General features: G+C 47.8%; 1 protein-coding gene across 3 annotated transcripts; it reads left to right on the forward strand.

Annotated features, from left to right (window-relative positions):
* Positions 1-2,337: 2,337 nt before the first annotated feature.
* On the forward strand, positions 2,338-25,392 carry COPS3 (COP9 signalosome subunit 3). Of its 3 annotated transcripts, XM_036837062.1 has the most exons (12): positions 2,349-2,543; positions 6,521-6,650; positions 9,030-9,142; positions 9,234-9,283; positions 10,752-10,844; positions 12,320-12,499; positions 15,130-15,270; positions 16,933-17,106; positions 20,154-20,240; positions 23,709-23,822; positions 24,698-24,778; positions 25,068-25,392. In XM_036837062.1, the coding sequence occupies exons 1-12, from the start codon at positions 2,489-2,491 to the stop codon at positions 25,119-25,121; spliced, it is 1,272 nt and encodes a 423-aa protein (XP_036692957.1). In that variant the 5' UTR covers positions 2,349-2,488; the 3' UTR covers positions 25,122-25,392. The 3 variants fall into 3 exon arrangements, with proteins under 3 accessions (XP_036692958.1, XP_036692957.1, XP_036692959.1); XM_036837063.1 differs by lacking the exon at positions 15,130-15,270 and having other exon boundaries at positions 2,338-2,543; XM_036837064.1 differs by lacking the exons at positions 2,349-2,543; positions 9,234-9,283.
* The last annotated feature ends 332 nt before the right edge of the window (positions 25,393-25,724 follow it).

A 25,724-nucleotide genomic window follows, 5' to 3' on the forward strand; every position in this document is an offset into this window, starting at 1 on the left:
GAGCCCTGGTCTGGGAGAATCCCACGTGCCGCGGAGCAGCTGGGCCCGTGAGCCACAATTGCTGAGCCTGCGCGTCTGGAGCCTGTGCTCCCCAACAAGAGAGGCCGCGATGATGAGAGGCCCGCGCACCGCGATGAAGAGTGGCCCCCACTTGCTGCAACTGGAGAAAGCCCTCGCACAGAAACGAAGACACAACACAGCCATTAATTAATTAATTAATTAATTAAAAAAAAAGATTAGGAGATTAAATTTGAGCATTGTAAATATGGAAAGAGGGGACTTCTAAGTGTGAGATAAATACTTAAAAAAAAAAAAAAGATCTTGGCATACATTTGTTCCTCTCCCTGAAACTCTCCGCTCCCAGATGCCTTTTCATTGGCTCCTTCTCACCCTTCACATCTTGGAAGCATTTCCTGACCTTCCTCTACCCCATGACCATGTTTCATTTTCTTCATAACAGGTACTGACTCTCTGAAAGTATTTTATTTGCTTGCTTTGTGTGTAACTCCTACAGCCAGAGCTTCATTGCCGCAAGAACTTTGTCTTGACGACAGATATACACCTGGCATCTGGCACAGGGCTGGACACATATCAGAGACAAAGTAAATGTGTATTCAAAGAATGCAAAACAGATAGTTAAATGTGGTATCTCCACTCACTGCTGTGGCTGTTTGTTGTAAGGTGTGTCTCAAGTAATTGCTGAGGACTTCGCGGGTGGCGCAGTGGTTAAAAATCCACCTGCCAATGCAGGGGACATGGGTTCGAGCCCTGGGCCAGGAAGATCCCACATCTAAGATCCCACAACTAAGCCCGTGTGCCACAGCTACTGAACCTGTGCTCTAGAGCCCCTGAGCCACAACTACTGAGCCTGCGTGCCTGGAACCCCTGCTCCGCACCAAGAGAAGCCACCGCAATGAGAAGCCCACGCAACGCAACAAAGAGTTGCCCCCGCTCGCCACAACTAGAGAAAGCCTGCGCGCAGCAACAAAGACCCAATACAGCCAAAAATAAATAATTTATAAATAAAATAAATAGATTTATAAAAAAATAGTTAAAAAATAAACTTAAGTAATTGCTGGATTTTACACATGACTAGCTTTAAAAAAAGTTAGAATATATCCAAGGTTATCCCTCTAACGACATCTCCTTCAGTCATTTCACTCTTGAGAGGAAGAGAGAAGGGTGGGATGCCTCTTAGAAGTTTTGAAATGAGTGTGATTTGATTCCTGGCTCCTCTTTGCCACAATCCAGGTGTTCTCAAACTTTAGTGTGCATCAAGGTTACCTTCAGGGCTTGTTAAACTCAGACTGCAGGGCACCACCCTCAGAGTTTGTAGTAAGTCTAAAGTGCAGTCCAAGAATTTGCATTTCTAAGAAGTTCCCAGGTGACGCTGATGCTGCGGGCTGAGGAACCACACTTTGAGAACAGATGCCACAATCTAAACAGGCAACAAAATTTAAAGTATGACTAGTAGCTGTGGCTATTTTGAATTATTGTAGTGCTTAACTTCTCACAACATTTTTAGCTTTTATTAAAATCCATGTACATCCATGGAAATATGTCCTACAATTCAAAATATCTGTCTTCTGTTTGAGGACCAAATGTTGCCATACAGCATTCAGGGACAGCTCCATCCTAGAGTACAAGTGTTAAAGTCATTCATCTTTACTTGTCCCAAATACATCAATTTATTTCCATCTCTATTTCAAGGTACAATTTTTACTATTGTATTTCATATCGACTGACTACTGCAATAGCTTCCTAAATGATTCTCTGAGGTTATCCATGTAAATCCAGACAGTCCTTTCTAAGTGCAAGTCTGATCATGCCACTCTCTTGCATCAAACTCTCTGTGGCGTCCCAATCTTTCCGGGAAAAGTCCAGTGTCTTTAACACAGCTTACTTGACGTGGTCCCTGTCTATCCTGCAGCCCCACCTCACACCACTCCCCTCCAACCATAAGTATTTTACGTGGTTTATCGTGAGAATTGTACAGATGGGGAAACAAGGCAGAGGACAGCCAAGGAACTTGCCCAGAGTCACAGAGCTACTAAGTGGTAGACAAGGGATTTGACCGATGCTGCCTGCCTGGCCAGACTACTACCTCGCAGGAAAAGCCTCAGGGAAGAGGTGGCAATTAAGCCGGGCTTGGAGGATTTGGCAAGGTGTTAAACGGGACAGCCATTCCCAACAAACTCCGGAAAGGATGTGCCTAACTAGGAGTTCAGTTCCTTCCTTTGCCCACCATCCCCGTTAAATCCAGGGAGCGATTTCGCGTGTGCACAGAACGAAGACGGAAGGGAAAGAAAGCTGCCTTCCGGCGCGGCACCCCTAGAGCGGATTCCATGGAAACAGTAGCCGGGTCCCAGGTAGGTGAGATCTCGCGGTGCTTGAGCGGCGGAAGTGACGTCATCGCCCTCGAGGCCCTCCAGTGGGTCGCCGGTCCTCGTCCCGCGCGCGCCGCCTCCGCCGCCGGGCCGCCGGGAACATGGCGTCCGCCCTGGAGCAGTTCGTCAACAGCGTCCGTCAGCTCTCGGCCCAAGGTGAGGCGGTGGGCGCAGGCCGCGAGCCTTCGTCCGGGCTGGGCCGGGGGTCTCGGCGCTTGGGCCGGGGCTGACGAGCGCGCGAGCTGGGCGGCCCCTCCGCCCGGGTCCCGACTCCCGGCCTCCGCCCCCCGCTGTCGGTGCCGCCTCGGTCTCGGCTCCCGGCGGCCCCTCCCGACCTGGCCGCGCGGCGGGGCCCCTCGTGGCTTGGCGCGCAAGTCCCCCGGGGGCCCTGGCTCCAGGCTCCCCTCTTGCGGGCGGAGTTGTGACCGTTGTTAATTTTCTTCCTAATTTTCATGCCGTTGGTTCGTTCGTTTCATCACCTGCATATCGAGCCCTGGGCCCAGAATTAAAGTAGTTGGCCGCTGCTGTAAGGCCCCTTTCCCCACCCTGTTTGTTCATCTGTGGAATAGAAATGGCCCTACTCCGCCGAGTTGTCAGGACTGAGAGGGAGGAACCGTTAAAGTTGCAGGAGCTGCGTGACCTTGGGCAGGCACGCTTCTCTCCTGAGTGCCGTCTCCGTGTGTAAGAAGGGCAGGCGCTGCCCAGAGGTTGCTCAGGTGTGGGGCGCGGCGCAGCGCGGCGGTTCTGTCTCGTTTCTCTCGTTACTGGTAGGAGTTGGCTTCACAGGTGAGCCATATTCTCTAGGCGTGAAGAAGCCACCCATGCGTTCGTTCGTGCCACGGACTTAAGTTTCTCCTTCCCGCGGTGCCGTGTGCCTAGAAGCTTTGGGCTGGAGTCCTGTCTTGGTCGCTTGGTGTGCCAGCCGCCTAATTTCCCCGGGCCAGTCTTCTTATTTACAAGACAGGACTAGGGCTGTGGTCGTGAGCATCAAGCAGGATCTCTTATCTGAAAGCTTTGCACACACGCTCTGTGCAAGTCGCTGCTTTAGGAGCGGTGTGCGGGACAGAGAGGCGCAGGACGCTTGCCCTGCCCCTGTGCCTCGTGCCTGTGCCCCTGTGCCTCGTGCTGCCCGAATAGCAAACGTTAATGAGTTTGTTTCCTCAGCTCTTATTCAGAATTTTCTCACATGATCCTTAAGTGAAGGGAATGCCATAATGTCCCAGCTTTCTCTGATTAGAGGACGTTTCGTTGGCCCCCATCTGGTTGGGTTCATTTCACACGCACCCTGTGGCCCTTAGGTGTGTCTCCCCTTGGCTTGTACGAGGTGACTGCCTTAGGATTTAAGGGTGACCCAGCATTTCTCTTAGGTCTCATCTCAGGATTTGTAATTTAATTGGGGGAAAATCATGGACTGAAATGCTTAGTTGTGGGTGATTCTAATCACTGCAAAGAAGCTATTTCATACCTGCCAGTGAGATCTCAACAACATGATGATGAGTTGGTATTGATATTTCCCAGTTCAACTAGTATTATTACCTTGAAAAGTGATACCTAATGATATCATGGACTTTCTTTGTTATTGTTTTGCAGTGAGTGTGATAATAATGGAATGTATCCTTTATTTTTGGTAAAAATTTAAAAGTATAGTAAGAAGCTCTAGAAATTATCAAAGTTCCTGGCTACAGTCACTTGGATTTTAAACATTATACCATTTGAGTGTTTTTTAAATTTTTAAATTTATTTTATTTTATTTTTTAGTAAAATTTTATTTATTTATTTATTTAGGGCTGCGTTGGGTCTTCGTTGCTGCACGTGGGCTTTCTCTAGTTGCGGCAAGCGGGGGCTACTCTCAATGCGATGACTTCTCTTGTTGTGGACTCTAGGTGCAAGGGCTTCAGTAGTTGTGGCACGTGGGCTCAATAGTTGTGGCTCATGGGCTCTAGAGCACAGGCTCAGTAGTTGTGGCGCACGGGCTTAGTTGCTCCGTGGCATGTGGGATCTTCGCAGACCAGGGCTCGAACCCGTGTCTCCTGCATTGGCAGGTGGATTCTTAACCACTGCCCCACCAGGGAAGCCCCTAAGTGTTTTTTAATAGGAAAAATCACTCAGTTACTAAATAGAAATAGCTGGTATGGGTAGCTTGAAGTTCAAAATGTGAAAGAGAACTGTTGAGGAGGAAACTTGAGAGGTTAATGCCCGTGGACTTATGTGTACCCTCCACCGTCACCAGAAAACAGGTGGTGGGATGTGGGAGTATAGAGTGTGGCCGTGGTGTCTGTCATCAGAATAACCCATTAAAATCGGTGAGTCTACACCGTCGATAATCATCAGGGAAATGCAAATCAGAACCACAATGAGATAACACCTCACACCTGTCAGAGTGGCTATCATAAAAAAGTCTACAAATAACACATGTTGGCGAGGATGTGGAGAAAAGGAAATCGTTGTGCACTGTTGGTGGGAATGTAAATTGGTGCAGTCACTGTGGAAAATAGTATGGAGGTTCCTCAAAAAACTAAAAACAGAACTAGCATACAATCCAGCAATTCCACTCCTGGGTATATATCCAAAGGAAATGAAAATACTAATTTGGAAAGATACATGCACCCCAGTGCTCATAGCAGCACTGTTTACAATTGCCAAGATACGGAAGCACCTAAGTGTCCATCAACAGATGAATAGATACAGAAGATATGGTATATATATATATATATATATATACACAGTGGAATACTACTCAGCCATAAAAAAGAATGAAATTTTGCTGTTTGCAACAACATGGATGGACCTTGGGGGTATTATGTTTAGTGAAGTAAGTCAGAGAGAGAAAGACATATACTGCATGTTATCACCTACATGTGGAATCTAAAAAATACAACAAACTAATGAATATAACAAAAAAGAAACAGACTGACATATAGAGAGCAAACTAGTGGTTACCAGTGGGGTGAGGGAAGGGGAGGGGGCAAGATAGGGGTAGGGGATTAAGAGGTACAAACTACTATGTATAGAATAAGCTGTAAGGATATATTGTACAGCACAGGGAATATAGCCAATGTTTTAGAATAACTATAAATGGAGTATAACCTTTAGGAATTGTGAGTCAGTGTCTTGTACACCTGAAACTTACATAATATTGTAAACCAACTATATCTCAGTTAAAAAAGAAAAGTCCTTGGGGGAAGTCGGTGAGTTCAATTCTGGCCTAATTAGATTCTGTACCTTAGTTGTTAAGACATGATATTGTGGTATTGGGGAAAGATTGGTGGATCAGTTAGATTAATTCAACAAGCTGCTTGTTGATTGATTGGGTGCTAGGCAAGCACTGCATTCTGAAGCTGGGGAAGAGACGGCTCTCCGCCTGCGTTCATGTGAACGACCTAACACCAGGATCCCGGGACGCAGAGAGCACAGAGGACAAAGAGCCATGGGAGGGGGAGGCCCGGGCTGACTGTTGACGTGAGTGAGTCGGGTCGTGGGGGTCGTGGAAGAGTGGCGAGGGAGCACTCAGCTTGGAGAGCAGCCGTGCAGAGACCTAAGGCAAGAGCGGGGACGTTGGTGTGTGAGGGGAGGCTCAGGAGGCCAGACAGGGCTGAGGGGGGCGTTTGGAGGAGTGTGATGGGAGTTGCACTTCAGAAAGATCAGACAGGTGCCAGCGTGGGCTGTGGGCTGGAGGGGAGAGATGGAAGGAGGCAGACCACTCGGAAGACGGTGGAGTCCAGACAGGAAATGGTGGGGATCTGAGGGAAGGCGGTGGAGTCCAGACAGGAAATGGTGGGGATCTGAGGGAAGGCGGAGGAGAGAGGAAGGAGTGGACCGAGAGGCTTAGCCGTAAGATGAAGTCATGGTCCTAGAGGTGCGGTGGTGCTGATGGCAGTGTGAACGCTGCTGGCTTGGGGCACTGGAAGCGGGAGTGGAGAAAAGGGGAGACCTTCAGGGGCCCGAGGAAAGTGGCAGGTTTAGTGCTGAGGCTGCAGGCAAGATGTCTTTGGCCCTTCTGGGTCCTTGTCTGAAACGAAGGAGAAGAAATCACCTTCCGGCACCTGCAGGTCTGAGTTGTGAAGTCTGGGATTTGACTTCCTTTGGTTTGGTTAATGCTATAACTGAATGATAGTGTTATTCCTGTTTTCCAGGGCAAATGACTCAGCTTTGTGAACTGATCAACAAGAGTGGGGAACTCCTTGCGAAGAACTTATCCCATCTGGACACCGTGCTCGGGGCTCTGGATGTCCAGGAGCACTCCTTGGGAGTCCTCGCTGTTTTGTAAGGGCATTTTCCTTTATGATTTTGTGCACGCTTAACCTCAACGCTGCACTTTCTGGCTTTGGGTTTTTTTGGTGTATGCAGTAAGCCCTGTAAATGGCAGTGAGCTCTTTTGCACAACTAAAGTCACGTTGTAGTAGTTACCTTTAACTCGATGCAGCTAATCATTGCTTTTATTTTTATTTATTTTACTTTTTTTTATTAATTTCTATTGGAGTATAGTTGCTTTACAATGTTGTGTTAGTTTCTGCTCTACAGCAAAGTGAATCAACTATACATATATTCCCTCTTTTTTAGATTTCCTTCCCATTTAGGTCACCACAGAGCATTAAGTAGAGTTCCTTGTGCTATACAGTAGGTGCTTTTATATTTTGTTCTGTTTTATCATCTTTTAAAACTCTTATGTTTATACACATTTTGAAATGTATTTTAAAAAGTGAATGGCCATCTCAGTTGAGGGCACTATAGTTTGCGTTTATCTGAATACTTCTATTCATGTAGTCCATTGGATTCTCCCCATTTTCTAACTTAGAAAGAAAAGAGGGAAGAGTGACAGAACAGGGCACGGGGGCTATACTGAGTGAAGTTACCAATGATCCAGAGCAGCCTTGCTTCCAGTTCCCTTCAGACAAGTTTAAGCTGTTTTTTTTTCCCCCCCTTTTTAAAAAAACTGTAGTTGCTGTACAGGTTTAAGCTGTTTTAAGACCAAATTAAATAGACGTTATTTCAATTGGTCTATTCAACTCTTGTGACTCTGTGTCTTTGACAGTTGAATTCTTTTCTCTTGATGTTGTAGTGTTATAAATTGGGATTTTGTGGTGGTTATGAAAATTGAGGTAATGTAAATAAACTGAGAAGAAATTGACCTAAAGTGAGGGTCTGGCTCCACTTGCACTGAGGTTCTGAGACAGGTGTGCGTCAGGAGGAAGGTGCCGTCGGAACACGGGCGGCCAGTAGCTCATGTGCCTGTTAGGATGTAAATCTTTACGGATGAGTGAAGTGAAAGATTCAGTTCCTCAGCTGCACTTGCCACACCTCAAGGGCTCAGGAGCTGCCCGTAGCCACTGTTTCAGACCGTGCAGATGTGGAGCAGGGCCTCTGCTGCAGGAGGTTCTGCGGGTTGGGATGGCTGGTGAAGATTTCTGCAGCCCGTGGTTTCCGATTAAAAGAACAGACAGCATGATTTGTACACACGTCAGCTTATGCGGATGTGCATGTCAAGTGAGGTGATGTGTGTGGAAGCTGTTTGAAGCTAGAAGGTGTTTTACGTTGTATATCAGTTAAAGGAAACCTGGGAAGAACCCTGACCTTGTTTCCAGGTCCCCTGGGTTTGAATCTGTGTTCTGCTGATTATGAGGTTTGAGGCCCTGAGCTTCATATTTTTATTTATAAAATGGAAATCACAATGCCTTGCTGACCTATTGTGAAGCCCAGATGAGATTGTTTGGACACATTTTGATACTTGGAAAGTGTAATTACAGATGTAAGGTGGCATTGTTAAGGAATACTATATAAATGGAAGTACAAATTGAAAGATGGAGAAATTGTCATTAGGCAATAATACCCATTTGATTTTTCTTGAAATGAGTTTAAACCATTCAGTTTTTTTTTTTTTTTTTTTTAAGGAAGAGCTTGCAGTTTACTTGTAAGCAATGTCTAAGTGGTGGTGGCTTATGTGATTTCTCCCCTGAAACCTCTCCGACCCCTCTTGGTGTTCACCGTGGCACTTGGCGGCACCATCTGCCAGGTGGCTCGGGATGGGCCACCTGCCTGAGTCGTCCCTCTTCTCGCCGCTCCACTCCTTCTGGTCCTGCCCTGCAGCTAGTTTTTCTCCCAGGTCACCCAGCATCCCCTGGGTCCTGGGGCAGCACGGGGACCATGAGCCGCTGCCGCGGCCTCCGGCCAGCCCGTAGCTTCAGTGTGTTCTGCTCAGGCAGGAAAAGCCCACGGCGGGTTTCTAGGTGAATAAAGCAGTACTGAGCACATTGGACTGCAAAAGAAAAGTATTTAAAAAATTTTTTGGTTATGAGTTTATATTCAGTTACTTCACGAGTATTAGGACAACCTGATATTTGGCCTCATTTGACGGAGTTTGCTTTTTTGAAAGTTCTTTTTTGGTTGCGTTTTATTTCTTGCCTAACTGCTCTGGGTAAAAGTTGTTTTTTTTAAGCATATTTTTCTTAACCTCTATTTGTGTCCATGTTCTGTGTCTTGACTGTGCAGAGAACCAGGCTGGGAGAATCTCACAGATTCCAGTTCTTCATTTTTAAAAGTACTGTGACTCCTTTAACTTCACAGAGCATTGGAGGCAGGACGGACGGACTTCTGCGTTTCCCTGTGAGACGCCAGGACAAGTTGCTTCTTTTCTGTGTGTTGTAGGTTTGTGAAGTTTTCTATGCCCAGCGTTCCTGACTTCGAGACGCTGTTCTCACAGGTTCAGCTCTTCATCAGCACTTGTAACGGGGAGCACATTCGCTATGCAACAGACACCTGTAAGGGGAACAGCTTTTTCTTCTTTTCCACGGAATGTATTCTGCCCTGTAGTCATTTATATTTTCAATATTTTATCATTGTTGTGTCTAGTTGCTGGGCTTTGCCATCAGCTAACAAATGCACTTGTGGAAAGAAAACAGGTAAGAATGTTATTTGAGTATTTATAGTTCTGTTTCGCACGCCTCAAACCTGCACAATGCGCTGAGTGTAAGGGTTCCAGCCTGGTGTTGAGACCCTAATGCTCGGATGTACGTGGTTGCTGCAGAGAGCTCAGAGCGTCCGCTGTGGGGCTCTGACCACAGAAGTGGTGCCTCAAGGGGGAGGCTGCTGCTTGCGTCTGGAACTGCCATTCTAGCACCCCTTGTGCTGTAAAATGCCGCTGTTTTGTTTGCTGAACCTTTTAACTTGCAATTATGACGTAATTTTAGCTTTACAAAAAAGTCGTTAGGTTAGTATAATTAATTGCCATGAACACCTTTCACCCAGAGTCCCCGGGTGTTAGTGTCTTACCGTACTTACTCATTCTTTCCTCTTTTTCCTGAGCCACGGGGAGGAGAGTTGCAGATACGACGCCCCTTACCCTGGGTGCTTCAGCGAGTGTTTCTCACGCATTAGGACAAGTTAAGACGTTCTCTTACATAACTACAGCCCAGGGATCAGCGTCAGGAGACGAGCATTGATCGACTCCTGTAACACATCTGACCTGATTCCGATCTTACCAGTTGTTTCACTGATATCTTTTGTAACAGAAGAAAATCTCAGATCACGGGTTGAATTACATTGTTGTGTGTCTTTAGTCTCCTTTAATCTGGTAAACTCTTTATTTTTTGTGATATTGACACAAGTTGTAATTTGTAAGTTTCTTTTTGATTTGAAATTCAACTTCAAGACTAGTGTAAAAGAGGCTGAAAACAAAGAACCAGTTGGTATTTTGTAGGAGCACTACATAATTATTGTTTGAGGGAGATGGTTAAACCCGACAAGTCTGTACTGAAAAAACATGTTAAGTTCCTTAGCTATTTTATGGTCACACCTCCTCTCCAGAAGCTGACTGCACCTCGTGTGGTTCTTGGTCTTGTTATTCATGGTCAGGGCAGGAAAACGGTTCCTTTGTGCTTGGAACTGCCGTTCTAGCGCCCCTTGTGCTGTAAAAGGGGTTTGTGGTATCACTCTCAACGGTAATTTACCACCAGGTAAGAGATGTTGCTGGAGAGAATTTACAGGTGACACCTAGACTGCCCTGCGGGACAGTGCCAACGTCCTTATCCACAATTCAGTCTCCTAAGCATAGGTCTCATCTGTTGTAAATAATTTGTAAAATTTTTGTTTAGCTCTAAGTATGATGAACTGTTGAGAATGTAATGTTGCTTTTGATTATTGATCTCCAATAATTAGAAAAAGCTTTATGATTTAAAAAGTTGTGCTGAATTACTCTACATATCACAATAAACAGCTTAAGACAACATTTTCTGACTGAATAGGGACAGAAGTTTCGTGAGAGACTGTGGGACCCTCCTCTTGTGGTTTAGAAGAGCCCATCAGTATGTTACTTTCGTTTCTAAGTGACAACCTAGGACCCAGCGTGCTGACAGGTGTCCTTTCCGACAGCCCCTGCGCGGAATCGGCGTCCTTAAGCAGGCCATTGACAAGATGCAGATGAACACAAACCAGCTGACCTCCGTCCATGCTGACCTTTGCCAGGTGAGCAGCTACGGGTTGCCCTGAGTCACGGTTGGACTTGGTGAAGATGGCGCTGTGTTCTAAGCCTCGGAATGTGCAGGTGCCCCTGTTGCTGGGAAGGGAATCTTGGGGCTACTGAACGCAAGCCATTGGCTGAGGCCCAGCTAATCAGCTCGTGATGTGGGGACGGGTGGGGTGAGTAGCGCTCGTGACCGTAACAATCCCAGTAACGAGCTCTGGAACCTGACGGCGAACCAGGTGACTTCTGACACTCTAAAGTGTTGTTCATGTATTTATTTTATTTTGTGTGACTCCAAACCCAGATGGCAAAGGGGGGGGGCGTATATAATGAAGCCCGTCTCCCACCTGCTGACTGGCCACCCATCCCTTCTCGCCAAAGGAAACTGGAATTCGTAGTTTCTTAGGCATCCTTCCAAAGCTGGTTTATGCACATATAAGCAGATATGTTTATATTTGTTCTCTCTAGTTTTTTAAACACAAATACTAATCTATACAATGTCTTATGTACTTTGCTTTCTCTTACTGTGTCTTGGAGATGATTCTATGTCAGTGCTTTACAGCTGCAGAGAATTCCATAACATGGGTTTAGCCAGTCCCCGTGGGGTATCTAGATTGTTTCCTTAATGAATAACATGGTATGTGGATTATTTCAACCACATGTTCTAACTTCACATGGAGACGTGCTTTCTTTTCTCTTTATTTCTTTTTTTTTTTTTTTAATTTTAGTTTTTGGCTGCGTTGGGTCTTCGTTGCAGTGCACAGGCTTCCTCATTGTGGTGGCTTCTCTTGTTGTGGAACACAGGCTCTAGGCGCGCGGGCTCTAGAGCACAGGCTCAGTAGTTGTGGTGCGCAGGCTTGGTTGCTCTGTGGCATGTAGGATCTTCCCGGACCAGGGCTCGAAGCCGTGTTCCCTGCATTGGCAGGCGGATTCTTAACCATTGCGCCACCAGGGAAGTCCCCTCTTTATTTCTTCTAAAAAACTTTTGTGATGGAGGTGTGACGTACATACAGTAAAGTTTGCAGATCTCAGGTGTACAGTGAGTTTGTGCCTGTGTGTGCCCTGTGCCGCATCACCCAGACACAGAACTTTGCTGGGTCTTGCGTTCCTGAGCTGCACATTCCCTACACTTACCTGAGGGGTTCAGACATGGAAAAGGAGTGATTGGAGAGAAACTGTTCTTACTTCACCAGGGCAGTGAAGAGAAAAGGTCACACTTGTCGTGCATCTGTAAATAGATGGGCTTTGCTTCATTTGCGGAGCCCTTTATGTCATAGCTGGTTAGTCTTTTCTAAAGAAATGCTATTGTATTCTGAATGCCTAAGAAAATGGAATAACGTGCCGACATTTAGATCATTTTAGTCAATAAAATGTAAAACCAATTATTTTCTAGAACTTTCCGGAATCTGCGAATTTGCTCCTTCTGCCAAAGGCGAAGTGCACCTAGAATGATGGCTCCGTGTAAATTTTTCCACAGCTGTGTTTGCTGGCGAAGTGCTTTAAGCCCGCCCTCCCGTACCTGGACGTGGACATGGTGGACATCTGCAAAGAGAACGGGGCCTACGAGGCCAAGCACTTCCTCTGCTACTATTACTACGGCGGGATGGTCTACACCGGGCTCAAGAACTTCGAGCGAGCTCTCTACTTCTATGAGCAGGTAGTCGGCGCTCCCCCGGGGGCGTATGAACTTGCAGGCTCGCGGCTGGAGCTGCAGGGGAGGGTCCTTCCAGAGGCTCTTTCCCTGTGGCCAGGGGCGCAGGGCAGGGGAGGGATGGGCACTGTGGGGCGGGGCTGACCAGGCTTTGCCACGACCCCCGTCTGGTTTGGGTTGAGTTGTGTGCGTCTCTTGACTTTGTAGCTTCCTTTGCCTGTGGGGAAGGGGTGGAACCGAGTGACCTTTGACGCATCTTCTTGTTCTGAAACCAGATGTGACGTTCGGTTAAGTTTTTCTTTCTTTCATTGTTTTTTTTGGCTGCACCGCGTGGCCTGTGGGATCTTAGCTCCCTGACCAGGGATTGAACCCAGGGCCACAGCAGTGAAAGCGCTGAGCCCTAACCACTGGACTGTCAGGGAACTCCCGAGTTTTTCTTACTTTAATAAATAAAACGTTCTTCTGGTCTGTAATTCAAAGGGTGTGAAGGAGTACACAGTGAATAGTGCCTCCCACCTTTGTGTCTGTGTAATAAGACATATTGCGCAGCTCTGCAGCTTCACTCAGGGTCTAACAGAGATGGACAGTACTGGCTAAAAGCAGTGTTTTAAGATAAATTTGCCAGACGTTCGTAAGTTGTTTTATTCAGAGCACATGTTCGGATAATAAAAGACATTCCAAGCCTCGGAGGAGCTCGTGGTGTATTTGAGATGCTGTAGAAGCCCCCGCGCAGGCCTGTGAGTGGACATCGCCTCAGTGAGCGGGGGCCGACCAGCATTGCTGGGGGCCTAGGGCAGGGTGACCACAAGCGCTGTCGGCAGGGACGGTATCTTTCAAGGACGTGACTGGTCAGGTAGGACCTTCCAGGGGACTGCGTTGACCGTACGGTCACAATTTCAGTTCCTCAGAAAACTGCGAGCACACACCCGCAGCGACTGAACGCACGGTGGCTCTGCAGCCCAGCGGAGGTGGGATGAGCCCGCCGATGGTCTAGGGACGCCGAGACACGGGCGCGCGGCAGGAAGGTGCGCGGTTCTGTCACAGAGAGTTGAAATGTCAAAGACACAGCATGTTTATGTTTACAGCTAGAAGACTTTTACCTGATAATCCACATATTCCCTCTTTTGCCCAAGTGACAGTCTACTTCATGGCGCTGTGTCTTCATGACGTACATCAGTTCCAGGTAGTATTAGTACCTTAATTTCAAGAGGTGACACAGATTTTGTTTTACTGCCTTTTTAAAATCCAGAAGAAGGATGTACTTAGTGAAAAACATTCAGATCACACAGCATTATATAAAGAGTGAAAGTAACCTCCTCCTCTTATCCCATGCCACATGTGGACCTGGCAGTTTACTAGCCCCCGACTGGTGGTACTCTAAGCAGATTTGGTGCTTCGCTGTTAAAGCAGTGTTGCGTGTGGATTGTTGTTCTTGTGTTCTTATGCACTTGCACGAGTGTTTCTGTTGAATAATTCTCAGAAGTGCCTTACAGGCTCAGTGGCTTGGATTTTGATTTGGAACATTTGGGCTGATTTGGGTGTGATAGTATTGAATTCTTAACCCTCATGAATCCAGGTGAAAAAAGGTGGAAAGGCAGCCTCAGAATGGGAGGAAATATTGGCAGATCACATTTCTGATAAGAGACTTACATCCAGAATATACGAAGATCTTAAAACTGAACAATAAAATTTTAAAAATGGGGAATGGGTTTGAATAGACATTGCTCTAAAGAAGATAGGCAAATGGCTAAAAGCACTAGTCATCAGGGAAATGCAAATCAAAACCACAGTGTGATATCAAGTCACACTAGGATGGCTGAAGTTAAAAAGAGAGCCAGTATGTGTTGATGAGGATGTGGAGAATTCAGAACCCTCATTAACTGCCAGTGGGGATGTACAGTGGTGTGGCCGCTTTGGAAATAGTTTGGCGGTTCCTCAAAAGGTTAAACCTAAAACTTCCATATGACCCAGCACTTCACTCCCAGGATTACACCCAAGAGAAGTGAAGACAAATGTCCAAATACATACATGAATGTTCATAGCAGCATGATGATTCATGTGGCCAGATGCCCGCCAGCTGAGGATCTGAGTACACAAAAGGTGGAGCACTGTTTGCCCATAACACAGAATGAGGTCCTGACACAGGCCACTACAGGGGTGTGCCCTGAAAGTGTCACGTCGAAGCTGCTCACAGAAGACTACATGAAGCCATTTATGGGACTTCCCTGGCGGTCCAGTGGTTAGGACTCCGTGCTCTCACTGCCCAGGGCCTGGGTTCAACCCCTGGTTGGGGAACTGGGATCCCATAAGCCGTGCAGCGAGGCCACACACACACAAAAACGCCGTTTATATGCCCTGTCCAGAGTAGCCAAGTCCATTGAGATGTGAAGTAGAGAAGTGGTTGCCTGGGGTTGGGGGGTGGGCGGTGACCACTGATGGCCTGGGGTTTCTTTTTAGGGGGTGAAAATGTTCTGAAATTCGGTAGTGGTGATAGTCGCACAGCTTGGTGAAGACACCAAAGCCCAGTGAGTTGGATGTGTTCAAAGGGTAAATTCTAGAGTTATTAAAAGGTAGTGATTTAGTATAAGTGCTCTTTTCCTAATTCAAGCTCCCCTGCTGTCTTCACTCCTGCTCAGGCCATCGCCACTCCTGCTATGGCTGTCAGTCACATCATGCTGGAGGCATATAAAAAGTATATTCTCGTTTCTTTGATACTGCTTGGCAAAGTGCAACAGCTGCCGAAATACACGTCTCAAATTGTGGGTAGATTCATTAAGGTGAGTTTTTAAAACAGAAGGATTTCTTAGGTGACATGTTCTGTTCATAGGAAATTGTGGTGACGCGTAGCTCTGTAGTCTTATGCTACGGGCCCTAGCTCTCCCAGCGTGTTAAGTTAGCAGATGCTCACTTGCCGGCTGCTGGGCGTCTGGCAGCGCCCGGACCCTCCCAGTCCGTGCACGCCGATCGCCTGACGGACCGCGATGCTCCTAGGAATCTGTTTGCACACTTCCGCTCTGGGTGATCATAGCTGTAGATGTTTAAGGTCCTAGAAAAGCGGTGCTGACTCTGTCGGACTCTCACTTTGACCAAGTGCTGGGGAATCTTATTAGACCCCAAGCGCTGCTCACAGAGCTGCTCTTGTTTCCCTGAGGACTCAGCCCTGGGACCACGTGAAGAAATGACCTACTTTTTTTTTTTTTTTTTTAATAATACATGCTCACGGGGTTTTGTTTTTGTTTTTTTTAAACTGAAGTCACTATCATTCTGATAACAATTTTATGCTGACCCTCCTTGTACAAAGTTCAGAATTTCACGAGATCAGTGTGAAAGTCTTCCTGATGAGAAGATTTCTGTGCTGCCTTGTTGAGGGTGGCCCATGTCCTTCTCGGGCTCCAGGCTGCTAGTCACAGACGGGGGCCTGGGGGTGGGTAGAAGGACGTGTAGGTTTGGGGAGCTCCCGGGGTGATTCAGGTGGCCCTAGGAGGAGGGCCTTTGTAAGGTGAGGTCCCCATGACTCAGCCTCCTTCCCCACAATTGTGGTTTGTTGGCGGTGATAGCAGAGTGGTGAAGAGGGCACAGGCTTCAGGGTGGGGATGCACGTTTGAATCCGTGTCTCCTCAGGACCGCGGACCTGCTCGTGGGCCTGGGTCTGGTTTCTCACGTATAAGAGAGAGGGGAACGCATGCGCACGTGTAAGATAGAGGGCAACGCATGCTCACGTGATAAGGGCAACGTATGTTCACGTAATGAGAGAGGGCAACGCATGCGCACGTATAAGAGGGCAATGCACGCTCACGTGATAAGGGCAACGCATGCGCACGTATAAGAGAGGGCAACGCACGCTCACGTGATAAGGGCAACGCATGCGCACGTATAGGAGAGGGCAACGCATGCTTACGTAATAGGGGGGAACGCATGCGCACGTAATAAGATAGAGGGGAACGCGTACGATGGTGAAAGCAGCACAGCTCTGAGTGCGCCCTCAGCCCTGTTGTCTCTTGGTTCCCCCAGGAGTAGCGGGTTGACACGTTGCGCCCGGTGAGGTGTGTGGGAGAGGGAGAGGGAACTGAGAAGCGTGGGAATTTTCCTTTTTTTCCTCCCAAAGTGGTTTATCAAGAGAAAAATCAAGAGCCACTGATGGAGATAAAAGACCTGTGTGCCTTTACTAACTGTGTACTGTACTTGCTGTGCAGCAGTTTGTTCTGTACTTCAAAGTGGGTGGGTTTTTTGTTTGACAGTAAAGTACTCCATGGTGATACTTCTATCCTTGGTCTTGAAAGCTAGGTACTTGCTTTGGGTAAATTATAGTTTGTTGGGTTACAGTAAAGGATGTTGAATGTACTTGCTCCAAATTTAGTGCCATGTTTTCTTTTGCGTCTTACACAGGCTCCGTTCCTCTAACTCTCGAATCTGGTTTCTTCCCGCCTGCACACCTTTAGCCTCTTAGCAACGCGTACCACGAGTTAGCGCAAGTTTATTCCACCAACAATCCCTCGGAGCTCCGCAACCTGGTGACCAAGCACAGCGAGACCTTCACTCGCGACAACAACATGGGACTGGTGAAGCAGTGCCTGTCCTCGTTGTACAAGAAGAACATCCAGAGGCTCACCAAGGTGAGGCCCTGCCCGGGCCCCTCCTGACCCTGGGCTCCTTTTCTCCCCTCGTCCCCCTCAGCGCCGAGGCAGCAGCGCAGGGTCTTGTCCTGAGGAAGAGCTCTCCCAGCTGACTCCCTAGGGCACTTTGATGGGTGCTTTTGGTCTTTCCAGTGCTGGGGCAGGGTATTTGAGAAGAAGGACAGGTGAAGAGCAAGAGGTAGGAGATATGGCCGCTCTGGGAGGCACAGACAGGGAGCCCGAGGGCGTGCCCGTGCTGCCCAGGACCCCGCGGCGGGCTGACCCACGCGGGGGCACAGCGCCAGCACACTGGAGCCGGGGAGGTGAGCCGATCGTGTATTTTCTATTTTCAAGATGAAAATAAACCTAATGGCTTTTGTTGACGGAAAATACGCTATCAAGTGTTAAAACTGCCCAGGAAAGTGTAAAAAGAAAAACGAAGCCCCCCATGAGCCGGGAAGGCGTTTGCTGCAGGTAGTAAACCAACAAAGAGCAGCGGCGACCGGGACGGTGCGGCTCTTCTCCCAGGGCTTAAGGACGGGGCGGTCAGGCTCCAGGCGGAGCAGGGGAGAGGGTGCTGCTCGGTTGGTGCGAGGGCCAGGGAGGCTGGAGGGGACCAGGGGCAGGAGGGGCGGCCGGGGAGGCCGCCCCTGCGCGGGGAGAACCGCTTCTCGAGGAGGAGGAGGAGGGGGAGGGTCATTGCTCACAGGAAGGAGGCCCCTTCCAGACACTCCAGACATCAGTCTGTAAGAGGAAGACAGAGAACACGAAAGGGAGAGTGACTCAAAGAAGATGAAAAACAAATGTCCTGTCAGAGAAAAACGAGTGGGACCCATAGGCTAAAAAGACCGGACCTAAGAGATTCAAGGTGACCAGCAGCTGAATTCTCCCCACAGTGTTTTCCATTTGGTCCAGGTGCCAACACAGCTGCTCTAAGTACAATAAATTTCTATCTCACCATCGAGAGGAGCTGCTGGGAAACAGCTGCACCTGTAGGTGACCGGTACTGGGAGTTTAGATGGAAAACCAAAATGTGAACAAGGAGAGAAGACGGTGCACGTTCAAAAAAATGTTAAGTTACAAAATGGCAAATGAAAGTTAAATGAAGAATTAGAACTTAGGGAATCTAATAAGTAGGTATCACTGCGAAAATCATCAGTTAAACTCTTTTGTGAAATAGTCAACCCCAGTTCGTCACTTTGGAATCAGTTGATAGCTTATACTGAGGAGTCGGTATGCTTTATATGGAAAGTGCAGTTTTCCGTTTTGGATCGGATAAATACGGATCCAGAGTGTGACCAAACAAACATGAAGGGCCTTAGGTGGCCAGCCCAGGGCGGGGCAGTGGCTTCACAGTCACCAGCGTCCTGGTCCTGCTGTGCTGACTTACCATTGATTTGAGTCCGCTGGGCTGATAAGCCCTTCCCGGCGGCCTTGGGGGGGCACCACAGCTGCTGATGGGCAGGGGCGCCGCCATAGAGGATGCGTGGCCTCATGTCCTGGTGCCAGAACAGTAGATGGGGCATCAGAGGATTTTCCAGTCAGGTTAGTAGGATTTTCCAGTCAGGTTAGTATGTTATTCAAAGGGCAAAAAAATCAAAGGCTTTTTAAGAAGCCTCAGCAGGTGTACTGTATGTGGGTGTCGGGACGAGAGGCTGGCTGCAGGGCACCCAGGGAAATGGGGTTATCACGTGAGGCTCAGATCTGCTCCACATTCATGTTTTGTGGGCGTTTCTCTAAATCCCTCTGCTCTGTGTGTAGACACTCCCATTAACTGCAGTTGGGATCATATTGCATGTGCTGTTCTGTACTGTGATTTTTCACTGTCTTCACCTTGATTCCATGGCAACGTAAGCCTGCATCACAATGACTGTACGTCGTACTCTGTTGTACCGATGGTCACAACTTACTCAACCAGTCCTCTTCTGGTAGACATTCAAGTGGAAGTTTCTTCTTATTTTGAAATAGGAAAAGTGACAGTTCCGGATATTTAGAAATGTTCACTTTTGAGTCCTCATTGGCGCTAAACTACTTAGATACTCCTTCGAATTAACAGTAGTTTCGTTTGGAGAGGGCGTGCTACTCTTTGAACTAAAGTATATGTATCAGTAGAATTTTCGGTCATTGGCTTATCAAGGATTTTCAACATCACAGTCTTAACATGGCCTGCTCTGAAAATGCCATCATTGTAAATATTGCCAGCTGCCCTAAAAAAAAAGAGTTCTTTTAATTTGTTTCTGAAAGGGGGCATTTTCATCAAGTCCCAGGCAAACCAATGATAAACACTGGTTTCCTTTTAACCCCCTATTTGTTTACATATTCTAGCTTTGAATTTTGAAGGATGAATGTGATTTTTTTTCAATTTTATATTATTTACAAGGTAATACGTTTGTAATACGAAATTCAAAGACACAGAAATCTCCATCCAGTTCCTATACCCCAGCCGGCCTTTTCTTTCCCCAGAGGCAGCCCGGTGTCACCCGTTTCTCAGATATCCTTCCAGAGATCATCTGTGCACATAGAAGCACATGCATTCATACGTGTGTGTGTTGTCACACGTATGCACTCTTTCCTTGTACACAGATGTGAGCGTGCTGTAGACCCTGTTTTGCATCCTTTTTTATATTTAACGATGCACATGTCTTGGATTCTTTTCCAGCTCATAAAAAGTATCCACACTCAGTAAGTTTTTTACAACTGTGTAGGAGTCCGTTCGTGTAATTGCGCTGCACTCAGCCAGTCCTCTGCTGGTGGACTTCTAGGTGGTTCCGATCTTTGCCGTTGCAGGCGGTGCTGAAATGGCGGTGCACACGTCATTTCAGACGTATAGGACACACGTGTGGGATACTGTGTAAAAGTCATTAGTCCTCTAGAAAACTGTTGCTAAAACCTTAGTTCATCTGTTGCATGTCATCTTCACAACAAAGAGTTATCTTGTACAGTATTGGAAAGCAAATTTTCAGAGACTCAGTAGAACTCTGTACACATTTAATAAAATTTCTTTCCTCAGCGTTTCTAGTTGTGATTAATTAACTTCTGAATTTCAGACCTTTTTAACGCTGTCATTACAAGACATGGCAAGTCGTGTGCAGTTATCTGGACCTCAGGAGGCAGAAAAGTATGTCTTGCACATGGTGAGTGTGTGGCTATTCTTTTAAAGAGTGATCACTGGGGTTTCGTCCTCGTAAAGGTAACAGGTGTTTACGATAGAAGATATAAAGGAGGACGAAGGGGGCCCATCCAGTGTCAACCAGTGTGGACATTTTCGTTGATTTCCTTACAATCTTTGGGGTCTTCCCGCGACATGTACTCATGTGTTATACACACAGTGGTGTCTTAGCAGTGCTCCTTATTTATATTTTCATCGTCACAGTTCTTGTGAACATCATTTAAAACACTCATGAAACATTTCAGATAATACAAAGAGACACAAGCAGTGCTGCTCTGCCTGCTGGTCTGTGATGAGCCCACGGACGAGCCAAATGTGGGGCCGGGCCCTGCTGCCCTGAGGAAGTCCTGTGCAGCCAGGTAGGGGCCTGGTGGCCTCATGGGTGGCAGTCTGACTCACCCCTCTCCTGGGCCGTGTCACCCCGAGACCACACTCAGAGGAGATACCCACGTGCTCAGCTCCAGCTGCAGATGGCAAATGTCACAGGACACCTGAGACCCATTTACTTCCCAGTTGTGACTGCCCACTCCCCAAATTTAGATACGCATTTATTTATTTATTTGTTTTTTAAAGGTTGGCTTTTTAATTAATTAATTAATTTATTTATTTACTTTGGCAGGGCTGCATTGGGTCTTCATTGTGGTGTGCGGGCTTCTCATTGCGGTGGCTTCTCTTGTTGCCGAGCATGGCTCTAGGCATGTGGGCTCAGTAGTTGTGGCGCACGGGCTTAGTTGCTCCGCGGCATGTGGGATCTTCCCGGACCAGGGCTCGAACCCGTGTCCCTTGCGCTGGCAGGTGGATTCTTAACCACTGCGCCACCAGGGAAGTCCCTGGATAAGCATTTAAATGACTATGTGGTAACCCACCAAGTTGAAATAGCATCATTTACTTATTCTGTTACACAACGCATGTCTCCGATCTGATCCACCAAGAGCAAACCTCTGTCCTCAGCCCGGGTCAGGCATGTCTTCTCATGCAGAAAGTCAGCATTCTGCGTTTTCTGCTAGTGATCTCCCCTGTGATTTCAGGAGTGGTGCCAGGTCAGGATTAGGAGTCATGAAACTGTTTTCAGTTGTGATGATGGAGTATTTTCTTTCCATAGTTCAATTTACAAATGTTTGGAGGTTTTTTCCTTCAACGTAATCCTCCAAACACAGAGACACACATCCCAAACAAATAAAACCTGTCCCACCTCCCCAGCCTCGGAGCGCCTGCTGAGAGCACCTTGCTGCCCACAGGGTTTCGTCCCGTGGGTCAGCCGCACACCTCCCCGGACTTGCTCATCAGCGGTGGGGACCAGTACGTGAGTGGTGCGGACACAGCTAGTGAAGTGCTTGCCCAGCCCAGATGGACCCTGACAGGCTCCAGACCAGCCGGCGATGTTTTATCTGCCAGAGACATGTGGCATTCGCCAGGGCAAATGTCTGAGGATGTTTCTGGTTGTCACGGCTGGAGGTGCTACTCACATCTAGTGGGTAGAGCCAGGGACGCTGCTCAAGCCCCCACAATGCAGAGGACAGCGCCCACCACAAAGAATTACCTGGCTCAAAATGTCAATTGTGCCACACCTGAAATTTCCTGCCCTACCATGTAAAATTTATGAAGGCAGGGATTGTTCTTTAAATAAGACTCAATTTTTTTAGAGCAGTTTGAGGTTCATAGCACAATTGAGGGGAAAGTGCAGGGTTCCCCGCCCGACACGTGCACAGCCTCCCCTTATCAGTACTCCTACCGGATGGGACAGTTCTTAGCAACTGACAGCCCTACACGGATGTGTCATCATCCAAAGGCCTTAGTGTACATTAGGGTTCATTCATGGTGTTGGACGTTCTGTGGGTTTGCACAGGTGTGTAAGGACATGGATCCATCATTATAGTGCCGCATGGAGTGTGTTCATGGCCCTGAAAACCCTCTGTGCTCCGCCCGTTTGTCCCTCTCCCCCCTCCCCCACCCCCACTGATCTTTTTATTTTCTCTACAGTTTTGCCTTTTCCAGAATGTCATATAGTTGGAATCATACAGTGTGTAGCCTTCTCAAACCTGCTTCCAGCCCTACCTCTGCTGGAAAGGTTATTATTATCCTGATTTCTAACGCCCTGTTCTCAGTTGTGTCCTATTTTTGAGTTTTGTATAAAAGGGAACGTACAGCGCGCACTTCGGGATCTGGCTTTTTCTGCTCAGCACCGTGAGGTGCGTGCACAGTGCTGCGTATCGTTGTAGTCGGTTCACTTGCAGGGCCGCAGCGTTCCACTGTACGAGGCTGCCTTTCCGTTCCCATCAGGGGACGCTTGGGTTGTTTCCAGTTGTGGTTATTACAGAGAGTGCCGCTGTGGTGAGCCCGGCGTGCGTGTCCTTCCCCTTTGTGAAGAGGCAGCTCTCTCTGCTCACGGGGTCAGAGAGTTACGCCTTCTGTTCAGTGTGCGTTGGGCTGTTGGTGCTGCACTAACTGGGGCCCGTCCCTTCCAGGTGGAAAGGAGCAGACCGGCCCAGGCAGCTCGGTTCCGCTGTGACAGACCACTGGCACCTGGGGAGCAATCTGTTAGAATGACAACACCTGTTTGGGATTTTATTGGCTTCTCGCTTTTTACTTCATGGACAGGAGTTGGCGATGAGGCTTAAGCAACTAAATCCCCAGTTGTGGGTGCAAAGAACATAGACCTTGAAACTGCCTTGGAATCAACACTGGCAGAAAAGCTTTCTTAAAGGACCAGAAGATAATTTCTGCTGGGGTGAAACAAAAACGTGTTAGGGTTTCACTTTTTAAAATGCAACGGCAACGTCAGTTCTATCTCACAGAAATTTTCTAAAGATGTAAAGGCACTTCCGAAACATTATGCCAGAGAAGCAAGACACGGAGACCACATGTTGTCTGACTCCATTTATATGAAACATCCCGAACAGGCAAATCCACAGGGCAGAAAGTAGATTAGTGGTTGCAGGGGGCTTGGAAGGAGGGGAAACGGGCAGTGACCGCTTAAATGGGGTGGGGTTCCCCGTGGGGGCAGTGAAATCTTTTGAAACAGGGTAGAGTTGGTGGCTGCACTTCACAAGTGCAGTTGAATCCTCTGAATTGTTCACTTTAGAATGGTTAATTTGGGACTTCCCTGGTGGTCCAGTGGTTATGACTCTGCGCTCCCAGTGCAGGGGGCACGGGTTCGGTCCCTGGTTGGGGAACTAAGATCCTACATGCCACATGGCCAAAAAAATAAAGTGGTTAATTTACCTTATGTGGATTTTACCCCTTCACATCTATCTTGGTGCTGTGCACATGATAGGTATTTAATAGATATCTTTGAATAAACAGGTGGTGCTTAAAAATACACATACAGATTTATTTATTTATTGCTTTCTGTGGTATTTCCTGATTGTATTGAAACACTGCATATTCACATAGTTTTTGGGTCTAAACTGCTTTCCTGATTTCTCTTTTATAGATAGAAGATGGTGAAATTTTTGCAAGTATTAATCAGAAGGATGGGATGGTCAGTTTCCATGATAACCCTGAAAAATATAATAACCCCGCCATGCTTCATAACATCGATCAAGAGGTAAATATGAATGCCAGGTGTTTTGGGCTGATGTTTATGATGTTATACCTGAAATACTGACTGTATGTTCCAGGATAATTTTAGCTCTAAATACGCGTAGCTCCCAACTAGTTTCTAAGAACATCTTATTTCCTAGAAAGTTAATTTCAAGGTGGACTCTCCCAGGTTGTACGGTTATAAGTAGATGGTGGGTTAGCTTCTTTGTCTAGCTCACCAAAGCCTCCTTCAACTCCTAAAACACTTGAAGGGTCTTAGAATCGGTACAGTTTTATCCGTACCCAGCGGCCACCTATACTGTAGAGCCTTCAGTAACGTGCATCTGGAGCCCCAGCTCGGAAAGTCAGGAATCCCCCGTCTCTGCTGGGGGAGAGCAGGCAGCTGGAGGAGACGAGCCGCCCGCAGTTCCGCCTGGGTAGCAGCGGGGGCCACGGAGCACATCCTGCTCTAAGCGCTTGCGGGGATCTGGGCGTGAGCCAGGGTTGTTTGGGTTGGTCTGGTTTCTTACCTCTGATTAGGCAAACAGATTGAACTGAACAGCTCCAGAATCTTCAAAGCAGTATGTCTCCACAGTCTGTTTTTGGCAATTCCAAGTTTTCTTTAAGAAACCCTGAAAACTGGAAGGTTTTTTTTGTAACTCATTTGATGGCAAATGAATATTTTTAGGTTTCACTGCAAAAGATGTCAGCGTGTTTGATGGGGTGCTACCCCAGGTCCTGCTGTACTATGTTGCTGGCGGAATCCAAAACTTCTGGCTCCAGAATTCATCTGGCCCCAGGGTTGTGACCCTGTAGCACCCACAGTACTAGTCTAGGCTCAGAAGGTGAAGTTGCCCTAAACCCGCTCACTCAGCGCGTCCACACCTGTCTGCCACGCAGATGCTGAGGTGCATAGAGCTGGACGAGCGGCTGAGGGCCATGGACCAGGAGATCACAGTGAACCCCCAATTCGTGCAGAAGGTGACTGAGGCCCCCTCATTCACGGAGTGGGCCGGGCGGGGCAGGGTGGCATTCTCCATCAGGAGTGTGAGCTTGTGCCCAGAAACCATATCGGGGAGGTTCACAGAGACGTACTCGTTGGGGACGTTTCCAGACTCCAGGCTGGAAGTGTGTTTAGGGATGAGGGTGGGGGTCCTGGACCTGCCTCCCCCGTACACGGGGTGGCGTCATCGGGGGGTAGGTGTCCGGGGCTGGCGGGACACCCTTGGCCAGGGCAGACAAGCGCACTGCCTCTCTCCCTCCCTTCCAGAGCATGGGGTCACAGGAGGACGATTCTGGAAACAAGCCATCCAGTTACTCCTGAAGCCGGTGCTCATCCTGAGTTTCAGAGAAGCCTTCACCATGGCCGGGGCAGGTGTCGGGAGGGCAGCAGGGAGGACCAGGCCCGTCTCACCTGGGCGTTAAGACAGTGTGTTTTGTTTTGACGTCTTCGGTCCTGTGTGCTTTCAGAAAACCAATCTCTCTGCAAAGAAAGGAAAACGTTTTCAAACTTTAAAGCCTGTTGTGGATTTATTTATCCTCAGATTAATGTGGTTATTGCATTAAATCTACCTTTTTGTTTTAAATTATTTGAACATTGGCGTGTCTTCTGTATCACTTTTTTCCTCTGAAAAGCTTTTAAAGAACATATTCATTGTGAACAGATATAGATTTTAGGAATTATTGGAAGATTTGAATCTAAAGTTGATATCAGGGGACTTCCCTGGTGGCGCAGTGGCTAAGATTCCACCTGCCAATGCAGGGGACACGGGTTTGAGCCCTGGCCCGGGAAGATCCCACATGCTGCAGAGCAACTAAGCCCGTGCGCCACAACTACTGAGCCCACGCTCTAGAGCCCGCGAGCCACAACTACTGAGCCCGTGAGCCACAACTACTGAAGCCCACGTGCCTAGAGCCTGTGCTCCGC

The sequence above is a fragment of the Balaenoptera musculus genome, chromosome 20 (genome assembly GCF_009873245.2).
Source record: "Balaenoptera musculus isolate JJ_BM4_2016_0621 chromosome 20, mBalMus1.pri.v3, whole genome shotgun sequence".
NCBI classification, from domain to species: Eukaryota; Metazoa; Chordata; class Mammalia; order Artiodactyla; family Balaenopteridae; genus Balaenoptera; species Balaenoptera musculus.